Source organism: Hesperophylax consimilis, chromosome 11 (genome assembly GCF_061612785.1).
Source record: "Hesperophylax consimilis isolate HC1 chromosome 11, BYU_Hcon_1.0, whole genome shotgun sequence".
Classification (NCBI taxonomy): Eukaryota; Metazoa; Arthropoda; class Insecta; order Trichoptera; family Limnephilidae; genus Hesperophylax; species Hesperophylax consimilis.
The window spans coordinates 25,105,703-25,132,195 of NC_142846.1; the positions used below are offsets into that span (position 1 = coordinate 25,105,703).

The 26,493-nt window shown below is 33.3% G+C and overlaps 1 protein-coding gene across 2 annotated transcripts in view; it reads right to left on the reverse strand.

Moving 5' to 3' along the window:
* The window catches only part of LOC149419964 (metabotropic glutamate receptor 1-like), a 426,820-nt gene that overhangs the window by 60,390 nt on the left and 339,937 nt on the right, over nucleotides 1-26,493 (reverse strand). For both annotated transcript variants that reach the window (XM_089637395.1, XM_089637394.1), the window contains exon 6: nucleotides 3,167-3,413. In XM_089637395.1, coding sequence (XP_089493521.1) covers nucleotides 3,167-3,413 — 247 coding nt within the window. The remainder of the gene's footprint in view (nucleotides 1-3,166; nucleotides 3,414-26,493) is intronic.

Genomic DNA, 26,493 nt, shown 5'->3' on the forward strand with positions numbered 1-26,493 from the left:
ATTAAAAAACCCTCTTTTCGACCTATTCAGTCTCCGCATTGTTCCCAAGGGGAGATAAATTTCCCGCAATCAAACTGACACTTCATTTCAAATTTCTTGCTACATTAAGAAATCCTTGGAGCATTTTAGTTCAGACGTTCAACCAGATAACTACATATAAAGGACATTACTCTATAACACCATTTAAATAAACATCTCAATAAAACTGGAAACCTTAAGTTATGCCTTTTAAGACTGATTATTACCGCATAATAACATTTAATTATACGGTGTATAAAACTAAAAACAAAGAGTGTCCTAGGACACAATAAAATGCACTATTTTAAGATCGAAGAAAATTGTATTGTAAGTCCGATTTCCGTTACAAATATCGATTTGAAGATATAGGCATCGTATCGATGAGTACCAATACAATACTACGACAACTGAGTTTGACTAGCTGATCAGGTCAAATCCAACAGAGCGGCAGGGAACACGTTACGGACACGAAGTGACTAGGGCGAATCAAGGAGACGCAACATTTTTCGACTCGATATAGTTTTCTTTCATATAATTTTTGGAAAAATATAATGGCTTAAAGAATATATATATATTCATGCAGATCAACAAACGCTGATTCTGAGCTTATAAGTATTATTATAAGTAGAATTTATAATTCTTTACTTAAAAACAAATATAACGCCATGTCATTAAAATACACCGTTTGTTTCGTACGACAAATCTACTGTTTAATTACAGCCAATCTACGTTAGTATGGTTTAAAATATCCACATCAAGGTGGCCACTTCTTGGATTATTTCTTAAATTGCGGGGAATATCTAAGATTTTCGAGAATTTGGTTTTTAGCGGGGAGAACCTTTTTGTGGGGAAAATACGAGGATTCTGAGCATTTCTTGATTGTCCAATCATATTGAAAAAAAATATTAACAATAATTGTGAGAACGCATTATAATTCGATTTCGTTCGCAGCAAATTTACAAATAACTCAATTTTTAAAGCATTTGCGAGAGAGAAAATCCGAAAATGAATAGATAATAAAAAACAACGCTTATTTCAACAGAATTTTATTCCATTTTCGAAGTGAAGTAACTTTTTGTGGGAATTTTTTTATTGAGAATTTGAAAATCTTTTTATTTCTTGTAAGTATTTTAGAACAAATGCATGAGCAACTCTGGTTCACATTCATATTTTAATCGATGAACATATTTTATGCAGGTTTGTAAACACCGGTAAATGGTTTATCAAGTGCGTTCATGGATCCTTTTTTGCACTTTGATTCAATACATTAACATTAGTGATGACATTTTACTTAGTGTTCTTAGAGGTTAAAAGTGGGTGCTCGTAAGAATAAAATAGTCTGAATCTCATACAAAATACAGCTCAGGTTGAAAAAAGGACGTAAGCTCTTTGAGACGGGTGACTGGTGACCCAAAAAATTTTTTTTTTAAAATTATTTTAACTATTAAAAATAACTACAACAATAAAAAAATAGGCCGGTATTGAAGTTATAAGGTCATTATTAATATATATTTTTAAATGGACTGCAGTTCCTAGTTGTGAAAAAACACAAATAATCATGTGAAATTTACTTGCGCACGCCGGGATTTGTAGCCGTGACCTCCAGCTCGCTAGTCGAGCACCTTACATCTCGAAAACGGAAGCCATCGTATCCTTCTTTTTGTCCATTGGGGATGCCATGGTCCCACCGGTACAAAGAGTACAACTATCCGGGCAGTTGGGACTCACGCGCGGCATTAATATATCAAAATAAAAAGAGATGACCGTTGAAATTCAAATACCGTTAAAATAAAACCCATGATTTTATGGGTAGAAAGCTTATGATTGATGGTGATACTTTCCAGATTTTTTCTCCTTTTAAAATGCACCATTAAAATAATTCGATTTGCTAGATCTTCCGCCCGGTAATTGGACGTTTTGGTTTTCATATCCGAGGACATTACGGCTTCTGAAGTTTCCTGTTCAAAGTACTTACATTTTAAATAATTTAAACCAGTACCCAAAGGTAATTGAATTGTGACAGTCCTCACCCATAATGCCATTTTCCAATCCAATCAGATTCGAAATGAAATGGTGGATTGAAATATAAACAATTATTATCATAACATGAAAATTTATGAGGCCAATGAAGGGCTTAGCAGACAAATAAATATAAAAAATGTATGAGCCAATGATGTCGATGTCAAACTGCATTGAAAGATCCTAACTATTACATGAAATACGATACTGCTGTTTGAGCCCAATATTAGCAAAAATACATATACTTAATTAAACAACAGAACGGACATGTTAGCTCGAATAGCATATAAGTCGGTCATTACGCATGATAAAAAATATATGTTATATTTGAAGATCTCTATTTAAAAACCGAGTTGATAAAGCAATATTCATTCTACACTCTATTAATTTAATCACCTTTCAAACAAAACAAAATATATCCCTTTTCCCTAACTAGCGGTATAGTATGGACATAATTAATTTATGTGATCTATTTACTAATAATTTCTCAAATTTTTCATCTTCTTATAATTCTCTAACTTCTTTATCCCCTTCCTGTAACCCAAACTAGCTATACATAATTTTTTTTAATTAAATTAAAAATAATACAAATTTAAAAACGTTATAATAATTATTAAGTTCAACAAGTATTTCTGTTATTTTTACAGTTTTTAATGTGAAACAGCTGTCACATTAAAAACTGTAAAAATAACAGAAATACTTGCAGAACTTAATAATTATTATAAAATTATTAAATTTGATTTATTTTAAATTTATTTAAAAAAATTAAATGGAGTTCTACGAATTAAACACCAAAACAATAAATAAATCATTTTTCTTATTCATCTTTCTTATATATAACATAGGGTCATCCATAGCATGGAGGGTGAAATATCACAATAGACCAAATGTACTCTCCAAATCATGTATCAATAAATATAATAAAAATAAAAATAAAATATTTAATAAAATAAATAAAATTCTTAAAATTCATAAAATAAGCGAAATAAATATAAACATAGCACAGCATTCTCCGAAAATTAAAAAAAACTTTTTTGGTTCTGTTATTTAACGTGTTATAAGTATGAGAAAAACGTTTTCAAGAGATATTGATATATTAACAACCTCCAAAAGTCGTCTACCCTCTTACCTGCCAACAATCAGCAGCCTATCCGACAGGTTGAGCCTCTTCTCGGCCGCCAGAAGGCCCCGCACAGTCATCCCCTCGCAGAAGCACACCACCACACGTGCGCTGCGGTCTGTCCGTAGGTTTTTCACCACTTCCTCGAAATCCTCGTCGGCCGCGTTGCTAAGCACCGAGTCTTCCTTGGCAATGCACACGTTGGCGCGCTCCGCCAGCTCACGGAATGCCTGGATGCCGGATTGACCGTAGTTTTCTGCAACAAAATAGGAGAGTTCGTTAACGTGGTGGTTATAGAGTCCTGCTGGAGAAGTCAAAAAGTTTCCCTCAGCCAGTCTCTCTCAGATCCATTCGTATGTGATGTATGGTAATAAGTTGGGTATTCAAGCGATATATGGCACTAGCCAGAAAGGTTACTCCAGAGTCCGACAGATGTCGCTAGAGTTTAGCAATTGCCTGTGGGGTATCCTTGTCAGACTTCAAGCTTCTAGAAAAAGAGAATTACCAACCCTCGGGTAGTAATGAACAGTGTAGCTAAATTCAGACATATTTATTGTAACGTAAATACACGCAATTTTTGAAAAGAACCTTTTACTTTATCAAGATTTCCCAACACACTAAATCTGCAAGTAAAGGCAGAGATATAACAGAAATATAATGATTTTTTAAAATTCATATAGTGTACCTACAACTGAAGCCATAAATACAGAATTACTTCAATTTTTTATTGCGTGTACTACATTTGATCGTTGGTTTTATCGGTGTGCTTGTTGACGTCACTTACATCGCAGTAAAACATGTCCGTTCGTGTATCATTTCACTTAGCTTATAACGTTTTTACTTTCTGTATATGTACGGAATCTTCTAGGTTGCGCACTGATAAACCATTTTATTAATATTTATTTTAGTTCACATCACAAATTAAATTTTTTAGGCCCGGTAAAATGGCAACTCCAAATTACGTGTAGGTGTACCCCCAAATTAATATAAATCATTACTAATGTTTTGCAATTTATTATTAATAACACTGTTTAATCCTAGTATGCTAATTGAACGAACCTGATGTCGTCTGCGCTTAGAAGCTGCAAACACGGATCTAACTACACACGGTGTCCGGAAACTCGTAGTAAATAGGGAAAAGTGCGAATTTTAATTTTAATTTTAGACGCTGGCAATATTTTATTAGTCGCCTCACTGGGATGCATGCGCATTCCGGCGAGTCGGCGGTGCATTTCGAAAGCCATCGTCGGAACATTATTCTCAGGGGGGTATAATTCCGATTGAAAATTGGAACCGAAATACTGTGACGTCATATGATTGCCTAACTCTATCCAACAATAAAAGCTCTGAAAGTCTATGGAATAAAATTTAAGAGTTTTTCATTGGTGAATGGTATAATAAGTAGACTCCAAATGGGAACTGTACTGTCTATATATTGGCATATCTATGGTTTTTAGGACCAATTTGTTTCATATAAAAAGTCCGAAGGTCTCTAGTGAGTGTTTATTTATTTATTTATTTTTCATGTTCTCCATAAAACGGTTATACACCAATATATCATGGAGAAGATTAGAAATTAAAAAGTTTACAGAGGCAGTTTTACTATTTTGTGACATGTGTTAAAAGATAGTTACTGAATTGTCTGTAGGTGACATTGAAAAGGTCGATGGATAATGCAGAATCGTTAAGGCCGAGTGTAGTTTTTTATTAATTTAAAATAATGATAATATTATTAAGCAAATCGATAATGATAGTGTTTTCAACAAGTAAAATTTTTTTTATACATTTTTTAAATTAACATAGGCTTAGTAATTATCAAAATCAAATCGAAAATATGACCTTTTTCAGACCGTAATACGTGCGTTTAAAAAAATACTATTAAAGGCTGAATATCGTCAAAAAATACCTGAAGGGGTTTTCTTTAAACGTACGAAAAAAAAAACTAAAAAATAAATAAAATAGGTTCGTAGTTTAATTTTTTCATAAACACTAATTGTTCTTGTTTTTAAAATGCAGATTATAAAACTTTGGATACGTTTATTTAACAAAACTAAACGATAAATTATTGGTATTATATTTTTCCATTTTTTAAAGTTAATTTAATATTTTTTATACTATAATTTAAGAAAGAAAACTTATATTTTTAAATTACCTTTAAAATTGACCGTCTGGTGGCGCCTATTTGAAAATTTTAATACGGTAGAACATCGAACTAAAAGCTTCTTTTAAATATCCCAACAGATGGCGCTATCATGGTCGGAGTCTTGGTTATTGTTCATTTTTCAAACCGATTATATTATTAAGTTATTATTTATTAAATTATATGATAATTATTAAAATATAAATTATAATTAAAATATATTAAAATATTATTATTATTAAATTATACGATATTATACCATATTTAAAAAAAATTAAATATCAATAATATGATAATATTTTGTAATCCTACATGTATTTAAAATGACTGACTTTTTCATTTTTATATATAAATTTTTTGATAGATCTAATACGCCTAAATTTTTTATAAGAGAGCTAGGTATAATGCCAGTAGCCGAAATTACAAATGGTAATATTTTTATAGTCTGAGAATGTCAAATTCTTTTGAACTCATTTCCTAAATCTGTGTATTTTATTATTTTTTCAAAAACAGATTTTTCGATATTACAGGAATTTATATATAAATTAAGAAATTCTACACCCCGACACAATACTGTCAAGAATTTGCTTCTGAGGAGAGACCTCATGACCAAAGCCATAATCTATGGCAGAATCAAAGAAAAGACTGCGATTGACTTGTACAAGGAAAGATACAAGGTAAAAGTGTCGCCATGTGGTATTTTTGTGAGAAAGGAATGGGGTAAATACTTGGGGGCAAGTCCAGATGGATTGGTTGGAGAAAATGGTATAGTGGAAGTAAAATGTCTGCCCTCAATCGGAAACAAAACTATTTTTGACGCAGCTCTGGAAGATAATATCTTCGTTGCCGTGCAGAATGGAATACTTGTGTTGAAGAAGTCACATAATTATTCATTTCAAGTTCAAGGACAATTATTCATTACAAGAAAGGACTTCTGTGACATTATAATTTATTCTGAAAGTGGAGTAGAAGTAATAAGAATATATCCTGACAATGAATTTGAGCTAAAAGTGTTACCACGCCTGACAAAGTTTTTCAACGAATCACTTTTGCCAGAGTTAGCGGATAGCCGAATTCAACGCGGTATGAAAATTAGAGAACCTGACCATGTTGTCAATGCTCTACAAGCCAAAGTTTTAAAAGCCAAAAATGTAGTTTAGTAGTGTTTTACAGTATAATTGGCGTATAAATCTGTGTTGCGTCGGTTGTGTATTGATGTTTGATCTATTTGTTTGTGTTAGTGTGTTTGTATTTTGTATTTTTACGGTTCGCTAAAACTTCTCCTATACTTGCGAACAAGTTATTCACATGATTTGCTACAGTTTCTGTACTTGTATTGGTATCTAATTTATTAATTTAATATTTAGATGTTCAATAGTATTTTTCTGTTTGTATTTTTGTGTGTATGTAACTTCTTTTAATATTTTCCATATTTACTTTGGGTTATTTTTTTTCAAGTTTTTCTTTATAGTACAATTCTTTAGCTATTCTAATAGTGAAGATGTTTCTATATCTTTTATAGTAATTAAGTTGTTCCATGCAGGGCCGGATTAAGCATGTCGGAGCCTCTAGGCAATGAACGTCTCGGGGCCCCTTCATCCTTTTTAACTTCAAAAAAATTTTTTTTCTTCCACAACGTAATTATATTCATATTTAATTTGTTTTTTATACTACATTACGAAGGTATGCCTATAATTGTGAGATGAAGTACTTGAACTATACATCTATGGATATTATTATGGATACGGCACTGGTTCCATGTCGTACGGTGTATTTTTAATTTGTTTATGAATTTTGTCTCGTTTCCCTATGTTATCCATAACATTGTATTAAATTTATCCCAGGATTTTTCGACATTCTTATTTGTGCTATAATAGCACCGTTACTTTCTACTAATATTGTTCTATGCTATAACAGCACTATTATTGTTAATTTTTGTTATCTTTTCATTACCTTGTATACTCGTATACTGCATATTCTTTATTAAACATTATTTTATCAATATTTTGTAAGGAGCACTGTAGGATTATTTTTAATTTTGTCATAGTTTTAAGCGCACTTGAAATGAAATAACACAATACTGCGATATACAAATATTACCTTATTATTAAATTGTTAAAGCAAACCATTTCTCATTAGTCATTACACACGACGGAATTTTGGCACTTTTTATGCATTTTACTTAGTTGTAGCAGTATAGTTGAATACATAAAATATTGTTGAACTAATCTCTCGCTGACATCGGATTAGCGGGTACAAATTCTCATTTTATGAAAATATTATAAAATAAAAATAAATAATAGTGGTTCAAGATTTGAAGACAAGATAAAGTATTATATATTATAATATGTAATGTAACATTATATATTTTAACATATAATTTAATGTTTAAATGTTCTAAAAAAATAAAAATAAAATATAAATATATATATATACATCATCATACACCCGTCATCTCCTTCGAGGTCCACAATACCTTCAGTCTCACAACAACCCCAATTGGGGATGCCATAGTCTCACTGGCTCCAGACGGGAGCAGTTGGGACTCTGGTGTGGTATTCAAAATTTTTTTTAAAAATGAAAACAATATTGTAAATATTATAATCAGATGCCAATTATATTTCCTACAAATATACATCTAATTTCGAGAAGTTGAATAAAGTGTTTTTAGCACGGCAAAATGGCAAAATTGCAATATTATTGTAACAATAGCAATATTATTATAGTAGACTAATAAAGCGGCCGCTACACTACTCGCTTCGACGCTTCGACGAAGTCCTCGACGAAGTTAGCCGAAGTTCGAAGTGCGTGCCCACACACTCGTGCAACTTCGCGAGTAACTCAGTCCAACCAGTCAGTGATTGGTTTATTTATGCCGTGACGCTTCGAGTCCTTTGACTCGGGCGCATTTACCGACAACAATCGGAAGTCGGGCGAAGCGAAGCGAAGTTGCCCGAAGCGAGGCGAAGTTCGTGCCCACACTATCGTATTCGGTCAACTTCGATCAACTTCGCGAGTAGTGTAGCTGTAGTAGTGTAATTTATAAACACATTGAAACGAAAGGAACGAAGCAACCGCAAGCAGCGTTATGCGTTGTTTGCGGTTCCTTCATTCCTTTCTCAAAGACAAATACATAGCACTATCTTTTTTTATGTCAACACAAATATGGGATGCTAGGAAGAGGAATATGGGAAAATACCTGGCTATACAGATTCGGTCACCTAATACGGCTAAAGCCGTTTCAGGCCACATTCCGATTCTTTTTTTAAAACATATTACTTTGAAAAAGTTTATTTGTATTTATTTTTGTTCCATTTCCATAGTCCTCAATAAGTTTTATACCTGTTCTGAGGTCTACATACTACAAACTGAAACATTCGGTCGGAGCCGCAATGTTTTTTTTATTTCTGTGGGCCTTAGAAAACGGTTTTGTTGACCGAGGGAGAACGAACACAGGTTCTCTGTTTTTTGACCAGATGTAGGTATATTTTTTACAATGCCGGCCGGCGTAGTCCGGGTGGTAAGGCTTTGGACTCCCATTCCGAAGGTCGCGGGTTCGAACCCTGTGTACGCAAATAAATTTTATTTGATTGATTTGTGTTATTTCACAATTGATTAATTAAAATAATAAATACTATATATGCGGCACGTTCCAGAGTGGAAGATACTCCCAGTATCGCCTTGGTGTAAGACCACCATTCAGAATTGAAACGTTTCTCCAAATGGCTTTAGCCGTGTTTAGTGACTAGATCTAAATGGCCAGGTACTTCCCCACCTTCCTCTTCCCCATCTCCTTCCCTTACCCACTTACCTTCAGCCAAACAACATACCCCAATTGGGGATGCCATAGTCTCACTGGCTCCAGACCGGAGCAGTTGGGACTCTTGTGAGCTATTCACTATAAAAATACTATGTAAAACCAAATGCCAAAATGTTTTTAATAGAGATATACATAATTAAGAAATTGGCACATACATCATCATACATGTCATAATATGGAAAATCAGGACTAAAGATATATGAAGAAATAATAATAATATAAAATGAAATGTCAGGCTTTCTGTAAAAATATTAAAATACATACAATTAAATTAAATGTTACCTTGTATATATTCGTTTATATTCTAACGTAGTATAAACTAGGTAAGTTTTTAGATTCTCACGGCCAAAAGCATTTTTGTTGTTTGTTTTTGGGGTGTTATGCCGTGTTGCGCTAACTCCTTCTTTAGCCGACGTTTCGGACAGCGTTGCAGTGTCCATCATCAGGGCAGATCCGGTAGATCCGAAGATGTGTATGTATAAACTAATTAAATAAATAATACAAAAAATAGTGCCATCTGGTAACTGAAATTCATAACTTTTATAACGAAGATTTACATTACCGCCATCTTACTGTTTTCAGGCAAACGTTTTTAAAATAAATTCTAGTTAGAAAAAATATTGTTTTGGAAATGAACAACAGAGTTCGTGTGTGTCGAAAATAGTTGATTTTGTCATGTCTACAATCGGTCTTAAGCAGTTGAGTCGCTCTGTTTATTGGCGCGTTCTGATAGGCAGAATCATGGGATCTCCCTCGAGTAAAATTGATAGGTACATAAAAGTTAACTTCTTTCAACATAGGCGGATTGTGTATTGTACCAGAGATTAACTTAAAAAAGTGTTTGCCTAAAAATATTTTTCTGCGGGCTTCTAATGTATTGAAATCGAGCATTCCTGTTAAGAGCAAGGATGGATACAGGAATTATGTATATTCCCTCATATACAGGTAACGCATAAACCTTTTTTGTACTTTTTCTATTTATAAGATATGGTTTTGTTATTCTCTTTCGTGCGGCTAAAATCGCAACTCATGATTCCTCCTTATACACTTCAGCGATGTTGGTGACCCTAGTTTGAAATGTATAAACGCCAATTGAGTACATGTTGAGGAATACACACAGTCGCTGTCGAATCACAGTCGAATAACAATAGAATCACCAGTTTCCCGATTGTGCTACGAGTTTCAGAACCCTGTGTACAAGCTCCCAGATTTTAATTCAACAGAAGGGGTAGTTATACTTGAGTGCTTGAAGTGAAATGACACAAAACTGCGCTATTTAAATGTTGTGTTATCATAATTATTATATCTGACAAAGAAGCCTGCGCCATTTTATATCAAGCCCCAGACAACATTAGTGTGTAAAAGTGTAATTCCTAGTTTCATGATAATGTTCCTACTGCTGCAAAGATGTAGGCCATCGGGTCCTCTTGAAGCAGTGCGATTCGAGTGTGGCATAATTAAAAGCAATGACCTCACCGACCGAGATGCCACTTCACTTGTTTGCGGGTCTGGTGCGGGAGAGGGTGTATGCCATAGTTGCTCAAATATATTTCTGTATAGATTCACCGCACCCCGTTTTGTCCTGTTAAAATTGACTGTTTTTTTTTGACCAATAAAAACATTTCTTGACAATGTTGCCAAACATCTTACATTCAAATCAACACATTAAATTAAATTTTTATTGGAATAACTTTAAAGATTGTACCGATAAACATAATTATATCCTTGAAGAAAAAGATAATATTAATACATCTAACGAAACCTGAAGCAGAAAAAGACATTTTTTTTTTAAATGTCCTTTCTATTACTGGGACAACACTGTGACCTCCGAGTTATTGAGACCTGATTATTTTCAGTCGCTTTTATCAATCTCATAAATAAAATTAAGAATTACCGATATTATCCTAAGCTATTTTCTATATTTTGTTGGCTACTACCTTTTGTATCATTTCTATGTTAAGCCAAAATATATTTATTTCGTTTAATTGTGACTCAGCTCAGTGGTAAGAATGTTGTCCCGGTTAAATAGAGATCCTGGGTTAATACATTAAATTAAATAAAACATTTATGTTGTGTCTTGTTCGCATTCACGTTTTTTTAGGTTAACTAAACATTTTCTTCTTCAATAATTGGTTTGTAATAATACTCGTAATATTCGTCTGTATATTATTTACAATTTGTTCAATTTGTTGAACATTTATGAGAAAATTACGTCAGGGATTTGTAAGAATCAAGGGATCACTGTATTCAGGAGTGAAAGACGTATGGTCTATCACTCAAGAAAACCATTCGGAATTGAAAGGTTGCTTGATATGGCTTTGGCCGTGTTTGGTGCCCAGATCTAAATAGCCAAAAACTTACCCACCACCCTCTTCCTCATCTCCTTCTCTTCTCCACTACATTCAGCATTACAACATACCTCAATTGGGGATGCCATAGTCTCACCGGCTCCAGATGGTTGGGAACAGTAGGGAGTCTTAGGCAGTATTCACACACATTTAGACACTAGCCATCATCTAATCCTCTCTGTTGCCAGGACGGTATCCCCCACTTTGAGAATCACTGCATTAGCGAAGGGTGGGATGGGAGGGGGGAGGGTTGGTTTAGCAGAGATCTCCGAATACTCTGGCCCTGGATTCATTATGAAATTAACTCCAGTGGGACCCTATGCCATACCATTTTGAAGAAGTAACCATTTTACCAAGTGCTTCCCGCTCATTATTTTTGCTCGTATAATTTTAATGATTAAAAAAGCTCTTCTTCCCTTTGTTGAAGTTTCCGCTTATTTCGGGGTACGTCGTGATTGGTATAGTGAGACTTGTCGTAAATTTGAGGGTCTCAAATATTTGTGAATTATGGGGTTAATTCAGAAGATGGAAGACGTTTGGAGAGCACTAAAACAGGCAAGACCCATAGAATAGTTTATTCAATAGGTTTTTTATAGCTGGACATAATTTACAAATGTTTACAAAACTCTATCCCGTGCTACATTTTTCCAGTGATACCAGAATTTAAGATCCTTTTTTTTAATGACTTCAATTCTTATTTTTACAATTTACTACTTTTCCATATTCATTATATGGATAAAGATAAACCAATATTATTAAACAATAGTCAATTTTTTTAAAGCGCCTACCGTCCGCTACTTGTATATGTTTCATCTTTTCTTTTACATAATAATATTTTTATAATATGCACGTCTGTCTATATATTATTTAAAACTTGTTGATAATATGATGTAACAACAAATAACCAAATATGTATATAATACTGCCGTCATGGGTGGAATCATTCATGGTATCCTTAAGAATCTCTAGGACGGTGCTGTGTTAGAGTGGAATCATTCATGGTATCCTTGAAAATCTCTAGGATGGTACTGTGTTTGTGTGGAATCATTCATGGTATCCTTGAAAATCTCTAGGATGGTACTGTGTTTGTGTGGAATCATTCATGGTATCCTTGAAAATCTCTAGGATGGTACTATGTTTGTGTGGAATCATTCATGGTATCCTTGAAAATCTCTAGGATGGTACTGTGTTTGTGTGGAATCATTCATGGTATCCTTGAAAATCTCTAGGATGGTACTATGTTTGTGTGGAATCATTCATGGTATCCTTGAAAATCTCTAGGATGGTACTGTGTTTGTGTGGAATCATTCATGGTATCCTTGAAAATCTCTAGGACGGTGCTGTGTTAGAGTGGAATCATTCATGGTATCCTTGAAAATCTCTAGGATGGTACTGTGTTTGTGTGGAATCATTCATGGTATCCTTGAAAATCTCTAGGATGGTACTGTGTTTGTGTGGAATCATTCATGGTATCCTTGAAAATCACTAGGACGGTACTGTGTTTGTGTGGAATCATTCATGGTATCCTTGAAAATCTCTAGGACGGTGCTATGTTTGGGTGGAATTATTCATGGTATCCTGAGAATCTATAGGACAGTGATGTATTTTTACTTATGACGGCATGATAGACTTTCCTAAAACATTCGAACACCACAGCACCAAGTGAAGTGTTCACAAAACACTTTTTCTAACTTAACCCATGCAGATAATGATTATTATTATTTTTAACATCTTTGTATAACTGGTACCTGTTATGTAAACTGTGTTTAAGAGAATAAAATTGAATAAATAATATATGGCTGTATTTTTGAAAAACCACTCACTGGGGATGAGATGAGTTGTCAAAAAATATTTATTTTACGCTCAGAATTTTTTTGGTTGCCAACATTGATGTATTTTAGTCTATGGTTGCCAGTGATAATATCTTCAGTAACTACATGTATGTATTCCTGTATGATGTTTATTTTGTGAAAAAAGCTGGGTCTCTTATAAAATAAAACATAAAATGACCGCAGTTGAACGATAATGGTATTTTCTATTCAACTGCTGACTACCACGTGCCTGACCTATTCTATACTCACGAGAACATATAAACCAATTCGCGGAGACAACTCCTAAAACAGATAAAACAGATGCACTTTACCACCGCTCCCTTGACGACTGGCTGTAAAACGAGATGTTGGAGAAATGAAATAAAGGACAGAAGAGAACATGAAACTAAAAAAGATGCGAATCCAATTTTGAGGAGATAACAAACAAGGCACTGTTAGATTATTCCACAGTATTGGATTTGTATCAGGATATTTTATTTAAGGGTCAAACAACTATACCATATAACAAATTTATTTTAGTACGTATTTATTGTAATAATACCACAATATAAGTTGGGATATTGTCGTAACTTATTTGTTTAAATAGGACACATAAGAATGACACGAATTATAAGAAAAAGTAATTTTCTGCGAGAACCACATGTTATCATGATTACTCCCGGTAATTTTTTTAAATATTTTAAAAATAAACCTTTGTAGCGGGTCTTTTTACAAATCAATTTATTAATTTTAAATCTACAGATACCGTTTTAGGGCGTTTTTAAAAAGTAACAAATATTTGGTAAAATCAAAAAAAAAGATGCAATGGCCAACGTGAGAATAATTGCAAGAAAAAAAATTATTTGAATTAATGGTGCTTTAGGAAAATAAAAAAAATTATCTTAATATATAAAAATCACGTGTCACTGTATTCGTACACGCTAATTTCCTAAACCGCCCAACCGATTTCAATATATTTTTGTGTACGTTAAAACAAATTTTATTTTCCCTATATAGAAGGCGGCCTATGACAGGACAACGTCTTATATTATTAAATGCATTCCAAATGGTTGACTTAAATTCTAACTGGTTTCTAATCTAAATATATAAAAATTCAGCCCGCGTATGTTTGTGCGGTTCCATGATAACTCAACACAGTGACTATTCAACATACCTTTAAAAAGTGATATAAAGTCATTAAAAACGATGAAAAAAATAAAATTTAAACCTAACCTAACCTAACCTAACTTAACCTACTTAACCCAGTTAATAAAGTTTTTGTTTCATCACTTTCCATGACTTTATATAACTTTTTAAAGATGTGATGAATTATCATTTTGATGATGTATCCGGTCACCGTTTGTGCTCGCAAAACTCGAAAAATAGTTTACCGATATCGCCGATATCGTTTGTTGTTATTAGTGCCAGGAGTGTTTAGAGCTGTTTAAATTGTAGAAGAAGTCGGGTACGCCAGAGGAATACTTAAAGCAAAATATCTCTGCACCGAAATGAGATACAGAGTCGAATTAAAGTCGATTTAATGTAACTTTTTGTTGGGAAGTAAGAACTTCACAAATGCACTCATAGAGGGCAGTGCATAGAGCTTGCTTGGAAGTCCGCAAGATGGCAGCTAGTAGCCAGTAGTCGCCAGGACCAATTAGAATGCTCCCAGACAAACTTGGTGTTTTCAGATCTCAGTTAGCCAGCTACTAGTTAGGTCGACTATCGACTATCACCATTGTAATAAGCGAAGTATTAATAAATCCCCGATTTAACACAAACCTATTATTTAAAATCTCCTTCCACGACGAGTTGGAGAACTGTTTGTGGGAACACAACAATTTTGAACAGTAACATTATGATATACAGTAGTGAAAGACATTAGCAATAGCGAAGCATTGTGGGGGATCCACTATTCATTATAAATACTGAAATATCCTGTCCTGAAGATAATAAAAACATATTTGGTACAATGTACATTTTTTAAATAATCGAGTTCGGACTTCGACAATTCAGATAGTTTCCGTTTGACTATAAAGCCGGTTGCAGACCAAAAACTAAGCTATGGTGGAGCTAAGCTAAGTCAGCTAAGCTAAGCCAGCTATAGCTAAACTAGAAATTTGTTCGCGTGCACATCAACAACTAAGCGAAAGACTCGACAACACTGGACAACACTAACGAAAGGAGCCAAAGGGGAGCGCGAGGGGTGAGGCGGGCGAGCCAGCTTAGCTCAGTTAGCATCGGCCGGCATACACAACTAACTTAGCTTCGCATATTTCTGGTAGTTCACATAGCTTAGCTTACATAGTTTGCGGTCTGCACACAAGTATGGAGAATCACCTCAGCTACGCGAGCTAAGCTAAACTAACTTAGCTTAGCTCTTGGTCTGCAACCCGCTTAATAATATGTATTCAACTTAATTTAATATACAAAAAAAGGATATTATAAATTATACAGGCAGATCTTTGGTACGTCGCATGTTATCCCAAATATGGCGTTTATGGTTCGATTACGCAAAGTTTTGATTTTATCTTTATAAATCTGTCGATTTCGCAATACAATAAAGATTACCGTTTTCTATCAAAACTTGGCAAAATGTTTTATTATTTTTCTTTTTATCAGTAAAATAATAATTATTCTTGTAGGTACACTTAAAAGTGAAAAAGAGTACACCATAATGTTTTACACCAGTGTGTTTTTCTCTGATTTGAAACACACGTTTTTTACATTTAATTTAAAAAATAGCTTTTTAGAACTAACGACGTAATAAAAAATATTATTTTATTGTTATGTCAAATCTAACCGTTTTCGATTTCGATAAAAAAAGACAATTTAGAAAAATGCTGTCTTACATATGAAGTCCAGAGTGGATGCTTGTTTTTATCGTTTATGGATGCCGTTTCTTTCAATAATATGTAGATGTGAATATCGTCATTGATTTCAATTCTGGTAGATGTCAGCACTAGTGCGACATCTATCGAAATATTTGGAGGATTGATTTTCACCAAGACCGTTTCCTTTGAAACTGCTGAACTTCATTCGGTTTTATGTTCAAGATATAATTTTAAAGCACACAGTGGAAAGATACAAATCAGTAGGTTTATGCTGAACATCAAACAATTTATTTAATATAGATATTTGGGACTGATTATGAACATTACGTGATGAAATATGATCCAAATAGTAGTAGCAGTTACTCTCAATATCGCCCTAGCAAAGGAAAACTGAGTTTTATGAGGAGAAAACAGAAAAAAAAATCTTTTCAGGAAATTAATACGGGAGCTTGCACTGCGCGGTCGAAAACTGGGTTTTATGAGGAGAAAACAACAAAAAATACCATTTTCGGGAAAATAACTCAGAAACTTTCAATGCGCGCTTGAACACTTGGTTTTGTGAGGAGAAAACAACAAAAAAATGCGTTTAAAGAGATTTATTCAGAAACTTGCACTGCGCCCTTGGAGTTAAATAATATAAAACTACGCTATACAAATATATTTTTTATTTAAATACTACTCTCTCAAGGAAGCGTTTGCTTGTGGTTGCAAAAAATGTACATTATTTCAGGAATTTATCAATAATATATAAGTGCACGTGCTTACGTTTTACTAAGTTTTTTTGTTTATATTAACTCTTTATAGGAGGCCCCGAGGAAAATATATTCCCTCAGGGCTTATGTCATCTTTGGGGCCGAATGGGGGGTGCTTTTGTGTAAGACCACTATTCAGAAATAAAACGGTGCTTTGTGTGTGATGACCAGATCTGAATAGCCAGATACTCCCACACCTTTCTTTTCTCCATTTACTTCCCCTCCCCACTACCCTTCATCCTCATACCACATACCACAATTGGGGATGCCATAGTCTCACTGGCTCCAGACGGCTGGGAGAAGTTGGGACTCTAGTACGGTTTCACATTAAAAAATGACTTTAATAAAATCATAATATGATCTAAATACCAATCAATTGTGCGGTATTCACATTTAAAATGACTTTATGATCTAAATACCAATTAATTGTGCGGTATTCACATTAAAAAAACAAAAAAATTGGTATGCGGGATATTTTCTTTTCGGAAACAAGAATTTTTTGCGCAGAAGTTGTTAGCAAATAGTTTGAATTGAATCACTGCAAGTTACTTTAGTGTATTTCATCAACTTTATTGAATACACCGAAACATTTGCGTAATGAACGAATCCATTATTATTGTGACTCGATATCGTCCCATTGAAAAGTTTAGGATGCGCTCGGCTTGCTGCTAGACGGTAAATACGTGAAAGCTTTTGTGAACGAGAAAAGTTTTACTTACGTTTTATCCTTTGAATTCAGCCAAAATGAACTTTTTGGTACATGGATGGCATCAAGGTGTCTGTTTCCTTCTTTTCATTAGTTTTGAAGAACACAACAAAAATGGGATTTTAAAAACTCTTTCGCTGGTCATTATAGTAAAACATACCTTAAGAGGAAGCTACAAGCCAAAAATGTGTATATTCTTGGTATACCTTATATTGTAGGTAATAGGCATTAAAATCTCTTGACAAACCGAGTCTAGAAACGTTCGATTTCAAGCGCCAAACTAGTTTTTATTTATTTTCTAAATAATTTTATAAGAAAGAAAAAAAGTTAATGAAGTGAAACTGTCACAGATAATCTTAGCTATAATACTGTATTTTTAAAGTTGTTTCCTTTACGCTTTCATAAATTTCTATTTAAAAAATATTTTTTTGAGTAGTTTACATATATATTTTTTATTGGGCATTTTATTTTTTTTATTTGTATTCTACTCAAGCGAAACGATAGGAAAACCTTCAATTTATCTAAAGCATATTTTTGGTAACAATTATTTTTTATAAGCAATAATTATTAGCCTGAAACCCTCATCCACATTGAAAAATTTCCTGATAAAACATACATGACGCCAACGGGAGTGAGTGTTTCAGGCTAATAATTATTGCTTATAAAAACAAAAAAAAATGTTACCCTTTGTGCTATGCGTAAAAAATCTTGTCTTAAAAAAATTAATTTACCAAAAAAATAATAATTCATATTTTTGGTATTCACAATGTAGGTACACCAATTCGTTATCAAGATTAATCAAAATAGTGACTTAGCATTAAGCTTCGCCTTAACAAATCGTTCATCCCAAAATGTTATTCCGAAAATATTAATACATATTTTTTGAAATTTTATAATATTGTAAACCCCTATAAACCATTGTTTATTAAAAATATTACCACTTTACCAAATGTAAAATTAAATATATATATATCAAAAGCTGTACACAAGTCATATCAAGTCTTTGCGTTTTAATAGTTACAAATTGAATTCTTAATTTGTAACTATTAAAATTAATAACTATTTAAATTTATTAATACTGTATTTTGCCACTATTCTATTTCATTACATATTCTTTGCCTATTAAACTTTCCTAAGAAATTATTTTTAAACCTTCATTTATAGACTTTCAATTTTTCTCATTTTTCCATTCATTATTTTTTTATTATGTTTTGATGATAAACCAATGTTCATGAGACAAGTTTTTTTATGCATAGTACAAAGGTTAACAAATTATTATAAGCAATAATTAGTCGCTTGAAATATGCATACAAATTGAAATATCTTCCGAGTAAAAATGAATTCCGCCGACGGGAATTGAACCGATACCTTCATCGAGATATTTTCAATTTGTATGGATATTTCAAGCGACTAATTATTGATTATAATAATTTATTATCATTTGTAATATATTTATTTTTATTTAAATTTATTTAAAAAAAATGGTTAGGATGCAGGCGAATTCTCCAGCACATGTTTTATACAGTATAAATTATTGTACGAGGATATACCTCCTTAAAAAATAAAATTAACGTTTTAAAAACTTAAAGATCTTAACATAAATAGAACATACCGTTTTTTTTTTCAGGAAAGTTGACTCCGCAAAACCACCCAACTGCTTACACGGGCAAAACTTCGTGATAAAAAATATAGTTAATTTGTTAAAAATATTTTTAAAATCTTCCTGTTGAAATTGGAATTGTAGGCCATCAACGAATCAATTGATAGGTATCCCGATAAACTTTAAGTAAAATGTCAATGTTTTGTCACGATGTCCGAACACGTGTTCATAAAAACATTTTTGCATTTCGTCATGATATATTATAAGACAAAGTTAGGTTTATGAACACGTGTTATTATTTCGAATTTACTAACACTTTATCAGGAAGCGGCTTGCAGTCCCGTTTTTAACAGCATTACCAATAATTTGAAGAGATTTTTAATAAATTAGTATTTCTCATTTTTCACCGTGCATCACGACGAAGAGTGATAAAAACAAATAAGTACTCACCTACCAGCTATATTCACCTTCCAGTGTTATTTTTACCATAAGAATAAAAAGTTTACTACCGAAATCATATTTGAGTAACCAATTAACAAGTTTTGAGAAAAGAAAGAGGATAAATTTTTAAGATCTTAAGTAAAAAGTTTTGTACGTAATCTTTATTTTAACGAAGATATCTTTAAGATAAATTTTTAATGTCGAAACTTACATGTCAGTTTTTCTTTCTTTCAATAATCTTCTTATAATAATTGACGTGAAAAAAGCGGTTGATGCTTTTGGATTCCTTATATTATTTAACGATAGCAGAAGAAAGTTTAAATTTGTGCTTATGGGAGCTACAATTTCGGAGATGATATACTTATCAATTAATATATTATAAATAGACACTTGAAATTAATTTATCACAACAATACTCTTAGTTAAATGATAAGATTTTGCTTGCCAAATTCAACGATAATTATTTCATCTCTTCTACAACCATTTCAACTCTTTTTCAACCAACTCATATGAAGAGACAATACTGTTATATATAAATCTTAACATTTAAACATTAGCTCGGTGCCTAATTAAATAACATTGATGAGTTAAATATTCAAATTAAATAACTTATTTTGATTATTTCAACTTTTAATTTACTAACTCACTTACTCCTAAACAACTATTATTTCTACTGATTGATCCCCGGAGTATTCTCTAGTTAGAAGGGTGATAAATCACTAGAATTGACTAGAACACCATCTCAAACTATCTCACATCGTTCAAAGGGGATTTTACAACAAGAAAAGCGCCTAAAAACTATCCAATTCGATTAAAATAGTGTTGTTTTTTGTTGCCAGTCTGGCGTTAAATTTTCCACTTAGCAAGTGAATAGATTCTTGTGTTAGAAGATATTCTATTGGTTCGTTGGATAAATATTCAATAGGTATTATCAGTATAAAAGTTTTAAGATGGGTTGTTTCATAGAATTTGAAGAATTCATCGAATTTCAAAGTTGATTTTCAAGTTCTTTGAAGGTTCTTTTCAATTTCTGCTGTTATATCATTGTTGTCCAGTTGTTTCACAAAACTGAAATAATAGAACGGTAATAAGAGACCGGTCGGTGGCCGAGTTGACATCGCGCTTGGGTCCCACTCAGGCGTAGTGTGTTCAATTCCTCGGCTGGCTAAGTCCTCCATCACAAAACAAGCAACATTTTCAGCTTACTGTGGTGGTAGTTGGAGATTTTCAAATATTGTCAGGTTATTTGTAAACCGGAAATGTTTGTCTATCTTTTAAAAAAATAAATAAAATAAAAATAATAACACAACTATAATAGTATTTCACAGAACTTTGAAATCATCTTTGCAATTTGATGAATTCTTAACCCTTTCCTTATTCTAATACTTAACTTTAAAACTTGATATGTATTGTAGTATGATATAAAAATGTTATTTCTAGCATCTAAAAACTAAAGAATATAGTGCACGTGAATATAAAACTTTACCACTATATATTCTTAACGCCTAACGCCGACAATCGTTTCTTCACGAGATCAAAATATATACTATAGATATAAAATATTAATTTATTTAGAATTAACGGCCCATGAGGCATTTAAATACCTGATAGTTATTGAAAGTCATACAAAAAGAAGGAAGATAGGAACAAATATAAGTAATCGAGAATATATAATATATACATTAGTACAAAGTTAGTGAACGAAATGAAGTAGACAAAAACAAAAAACAACCTATTATGCAGTAAAATGACCTCGTAAAATAAGCATTGCTAAAATTTAAATTTATGTAGCCTTATATTTCGACAAAGGCTTATTAAAAACATGAGCTAACACATCATACCAGTTATCAGTAATATGTAATCTGTTTGTAATGTAGCTTGAAACCGTAGTATGATTGTTACAGCATAATTTACAATTTTAAGGTTGTATATTATGGGTGAACATAGATAACATTAAATTAGGTGTCAAGGTGGGGGTGGAGGTGAAACTGGTGATTAGTGAAGAGTGGGAGAGGAGAGATAACGGGCGATGAATGGGAACATATCTGACATGGGGTCAAAGATAGTATTTTTTTATTTTTCATTTGTTATGAACAAATAACGTCATTGAAGTTTTACTCTGTCCAACAAAAAAACTTAACAGTTCAGAAAGTTTGTTTGTTTATCACACAAAAAATATTGAATATTGATCTCTGGCGTCAGGAAATTTGCAAAGATTTTCATATATTTATTTTATCAGCATATTCCATTGCGAGCTGTAAAGCTTTGAAATATCCATAAAACTGTTAAAAACAAAATTCTCGGCGATATTGTTTGTCCTATATTATTTACTGTCAATCATTTTTAATTCCAAAATAGTGCTGAATCTCGGTCGAATCTGAGTTATAACTACTAGTCATCATTGCCTAAAAGAATTTAGGTAATAAAATTTTACACATATTCATTTGACTTTTTCTTCTCTAATCGAACGCATAGAATATCTCAATGTAACTAATAGCATTTATATGCCAATTGCAGCTTAAAACATGGGTACCGTAATATGGGGCGACTTTTGATTCGGGGGGTGACTTTGATCTTATTGGATATCTGCATAATTCTCGCTACCACTTAGAAATTATTCTTAGACAATGACGCTTAGAAATTAGTTGGATTCTAGTTTTAATCAAACTGGTTGAATTGTAAAGCTGTTTTTTAGATATGATCAAACAGAGAAATATATATATTTTTTTTTTTATTTTTTTTTTTTATTATTGTACGACAGACAGGTAAGTCCAATTATGGTACAATTTTATTAAAACTAACAATACATGTACATATATTTTTTAAAACATGGTATAGTGATATTAAACACATCTATATCCGCTGGTAGGGCATTTAGTAAGGTCATACCTCTTGTCATGCTATGTCGGGCAATGACATCTGTCCGACCCTGCGGTATACAGAATAGGTCGTGGCTACGATTTCGACAGTATTTATCAGGAACGAATAATCCACAGCATGACAGGAGATATGGGCAATCGATAAGGTTTTTTAGTAACTTTAATTCAAATACCATGAGTCCGGCATTACGCCTAGTCTCCAGGCTTTGGTAATTTGTCTCCTTTAGCAGTTCCACGTGATGCATGAATTTCGGATATATTCCGTATGATCGCATGTAAACATACCTTAGGAATTTTTTTTGAATTTGTTCAATCATATTTATGTATTTAAGTTGATAAGGTATCCAGACAGTACTGGCGTACTCCAGCTTGCTTCTGACCACTCCGTTGAACATGGAGGTCATTGCTTCTTTGTTATTGAATTGTTTGCAAGTTCTGATTACAAAACCAAGAGTTCTGGAGCAAGCCGAGGTAAGCTGGACTATGTGGTTTGAAAATGTCAGCTTGGGATCAAAGATCACCCCAAGGTCCTTGATGATGTTTACGCGTGTAAGTACTTCACCATTCATTCTATACTGGCAGAATACCGGATTTTGTGAACGACTATAAGTCATAACAACGCATTTTTTAATATTGAAGTTAAGTTTATTTTCTACCGACCATATCATGATTGAATCGAGGTCGGCCTGCAGTTTCGAATAATCATAATCTGATTCGATTTCCTTCATCAGTTTCATGTCATCTGCGAATAGTAGACATGAGCTGTGACGTATGCAATCCTGAATGTCATCAATCAGAATGAGGAATAACATGGGACCGAGATTCGATCCTTGAGGAATTCCTGACAGAGCTGCGAACTTATGGGAGTCGTATCCATTTATATTTACATACTGACTTCTATCTTTTAAATATGACGCAAAAAATGTCAGTAAGGGTTGATTAAAACCTATTTTATGCATCTTTTTTATTAGAATATCGTGATCTACTCGGTCAAATGCCTTTGCGAAGTCCGTGTAAATTACGTCCGTCTGATGCCTACAGTCTAGGCCTTGTGCTACCCGTCGAGAGAAAGAGAGTAAGTTGGTTACCGTTGATTTCTTCGGTAAGAAGCCATGTTGATTACCTCTTAAGAAAGGCGTGATTTGTGGACTGATTTTATCACAGATAATCATTTCAAAAATTTTTGGAATTGTTGACAGTACTGCAACTGGTCTATAATTTCTGACGTCAGTCTTTTCATCAGCTTTGTGAATGGGGCTGACCCTCGTTAGTTTCCAACACTGTGGAAATGTGGAAGACATGATGCAGAGATTAAATATGTACGCAAGGGGAACACAGATATTTGGAGAGATTTTTATAATTATTGAAGGAGGAATACCGTCCGGACCAGTAGCCTTATCAGGTCGGAGATTCCGGATACAAGTTTCTATTTCCTGGATGTTGGTCAATCCGAGTGAGATATCTCCAACGTTCCAGGGTGATGCTGTTGGGTTCAAGTTTAGGGGTTACTTGACTATAGACGGAATGAAAATAGTCAGCAAACTTATTTACAATTGTGTTAGGGTTAGTAAAAGTTACGCCTTCCTCAATCAAGCATGTTGGTGAGGTTGGGTTAACTTTTTGTGACCTAATATAGTTCCAGAAAAACTTTATGTCGTCTTTGATCCCATTCTGAACATTTTCTATGTATTGTTTTTTAGCAAATTTTATTTCAGATTTTAGCTCGGATCTACTCGCTGAAAATATCAGATAATCGGATTGCTTTTTGTGCAATAGATATCTTTTTCTGAGCGATTCCTTTCTTTTCAGTTTATCTATAATGCTCTTATTGAACCATATCGGATATACATCGTTTGTGATGTTGGGTTTGTTATTTGGTATACATAATTCAAAAATACTAAACAGTACATTGTTTAAATATTTCACTGCTTCGTCTACAGATTTTATGGTGTACAAAAATGTCCAATCAAAATGCGAAAGAATATTATTGCACAGTTCTATGTTTGCTCGCTTATAATTAAATTGGTGGAAATTATAATTGTGGAGCGAAGGCGGGGGCCCGCGGGGGGCGCGGCGATCGTTTTGGCGGGGTCTTCGTCTGCACCGAACCGCTCTTGATAGGCGCGCGGAAATGTCCAGCGTCGGGTGATGCTGGTCTTCATTCACCAGTGGTTCCTCGCTTCTCATCACGTCACACACATTTATATTACTAAGGATAAGATCGAGAATGTTATCGCTACTGTTCTTCACTTTATTGTACTGCGTCAGTCCATTCGAGTTTGTGAAATACGAAAAATCAGTTAAGACGTCTTCGGGTTTATTATTTAAGTTAAAATCACCCAAAATTATTATGTTCTTATTTAATAATATATTGGCTTTATTGTCTAAATGTTCATAGAAAATACGTCTATTTTCGCTGTCATCTGTGCAGTAGAAGTACACTACACATATATATGTTTTATAAATTCCTCATCGGTTACAATAGTTCATTGTCATTTACATTGTAGGGAATAACAGTATTTTATCGCAATATATAATTAGGTACCTACTTGTATATCTGAATTTACAGTTTTTTAACATTTTTTGCGAATTGATTTTTTTTTTAAATTTATGTGAAACCGCACAAGAGTCCCAACTGCTCTTAAGCGTTTGGATTCAGTGAGACTATGGTATCTCAAAATGGGTATGTTGTAAGGATGAAGGTAGTGGGGTGAGAAGGAAATGGGGGAGAGGAAGGTGAGATGTACCTGGCTCTTCAGATCTGGTCATCAAACATGATCGAAGGCATTTCAAGCAACGTTTCAATTCTGAATGATGATCTCACGTGCCGCAGTGAAATAATAACAATCTTAGTAGATGAAAATTTAGCCAGCGTGTGTTTGAGCTCGCAAAACTCGAAAAGTAAACTACCGACATCGCTGAAAATTTCAAAGTTTGTTTGTATCATTGCGAGGAGTGTTTATACAGTAGTTTGAATGGTAGAATACTTAACATATAATATTGAATATTAAAGAGGAATATTGAAGAGGAATACTTAACACAATATCTTTGCACTGGAATGAGATACGGAGTAGAAATAGGAGTTCAAATGAAAAATTGCGATTAAATTGCCATTCAGCGCCATTTCGTTTTTCGGCAGTTGAAAGGTCCCCATTAAATGCCGATTTTATATCAGTTTCAGTTTTTGAACTAATCATGATCAGTAGAAAAGGACAACTAGCATGTTGTTAAGCTTGTCAACCTTACAGTTTGTTAGAAAATCGAAACACACCTAGAATCGAAACATAATAAAACCTTTGTCACACGTGAATTTATAATACTTACACACTTTAACACACGTGAATATGATAATACCTACATATTTATTACTACCACCGGTTTTTTTTCTATGATGGAAAAAACTGCCGTCTCATAATTATTAAAAAAACGCATTACAATTCATTTTATATTTCACCAGTTTGGGATTTGGTCTTCTTTTAAAGGCTTTCCACTGGCTCCTGTACCTCACCATTTGCGTTCCAGCCCTCATACCTTCTATCTATCCCCCGCTTCCTGAGGGAATAAGTGATATGTTTTGTTGTTTAACCTCAACATAATCTCGGAGTAGAGTAACATTGTGGAATACAGTAGTGAATGACGGAAGACGTCGTAGAAGCCCGAAAAAGACATTAGCAATTGCGAATCATTGTGGGGTCCACAAGTATGAAATAATTATGTTAATTTAAGCTACCCAGTGAGGCCAACATTACTGGAAAACTTTGAAATGTAAAAAATATTGTACCAAATAATTTTTTTTTTTTTCGATAAAAGTGTTTTTTTATGTTGAAAATAGATCACAGTCACCCCGTTTTACGGATCAAACTATGTTTCCATCAATTTCAAGTCTCATCACTTACAACAAACGACAGTATAACAACCAACCGGGCCGCAGTTAATCATCGCTCGAAATATCAAATTACGTTTTGAAAATTCATAACGCAATTCGTCCTCTCTGATTGGGATTTA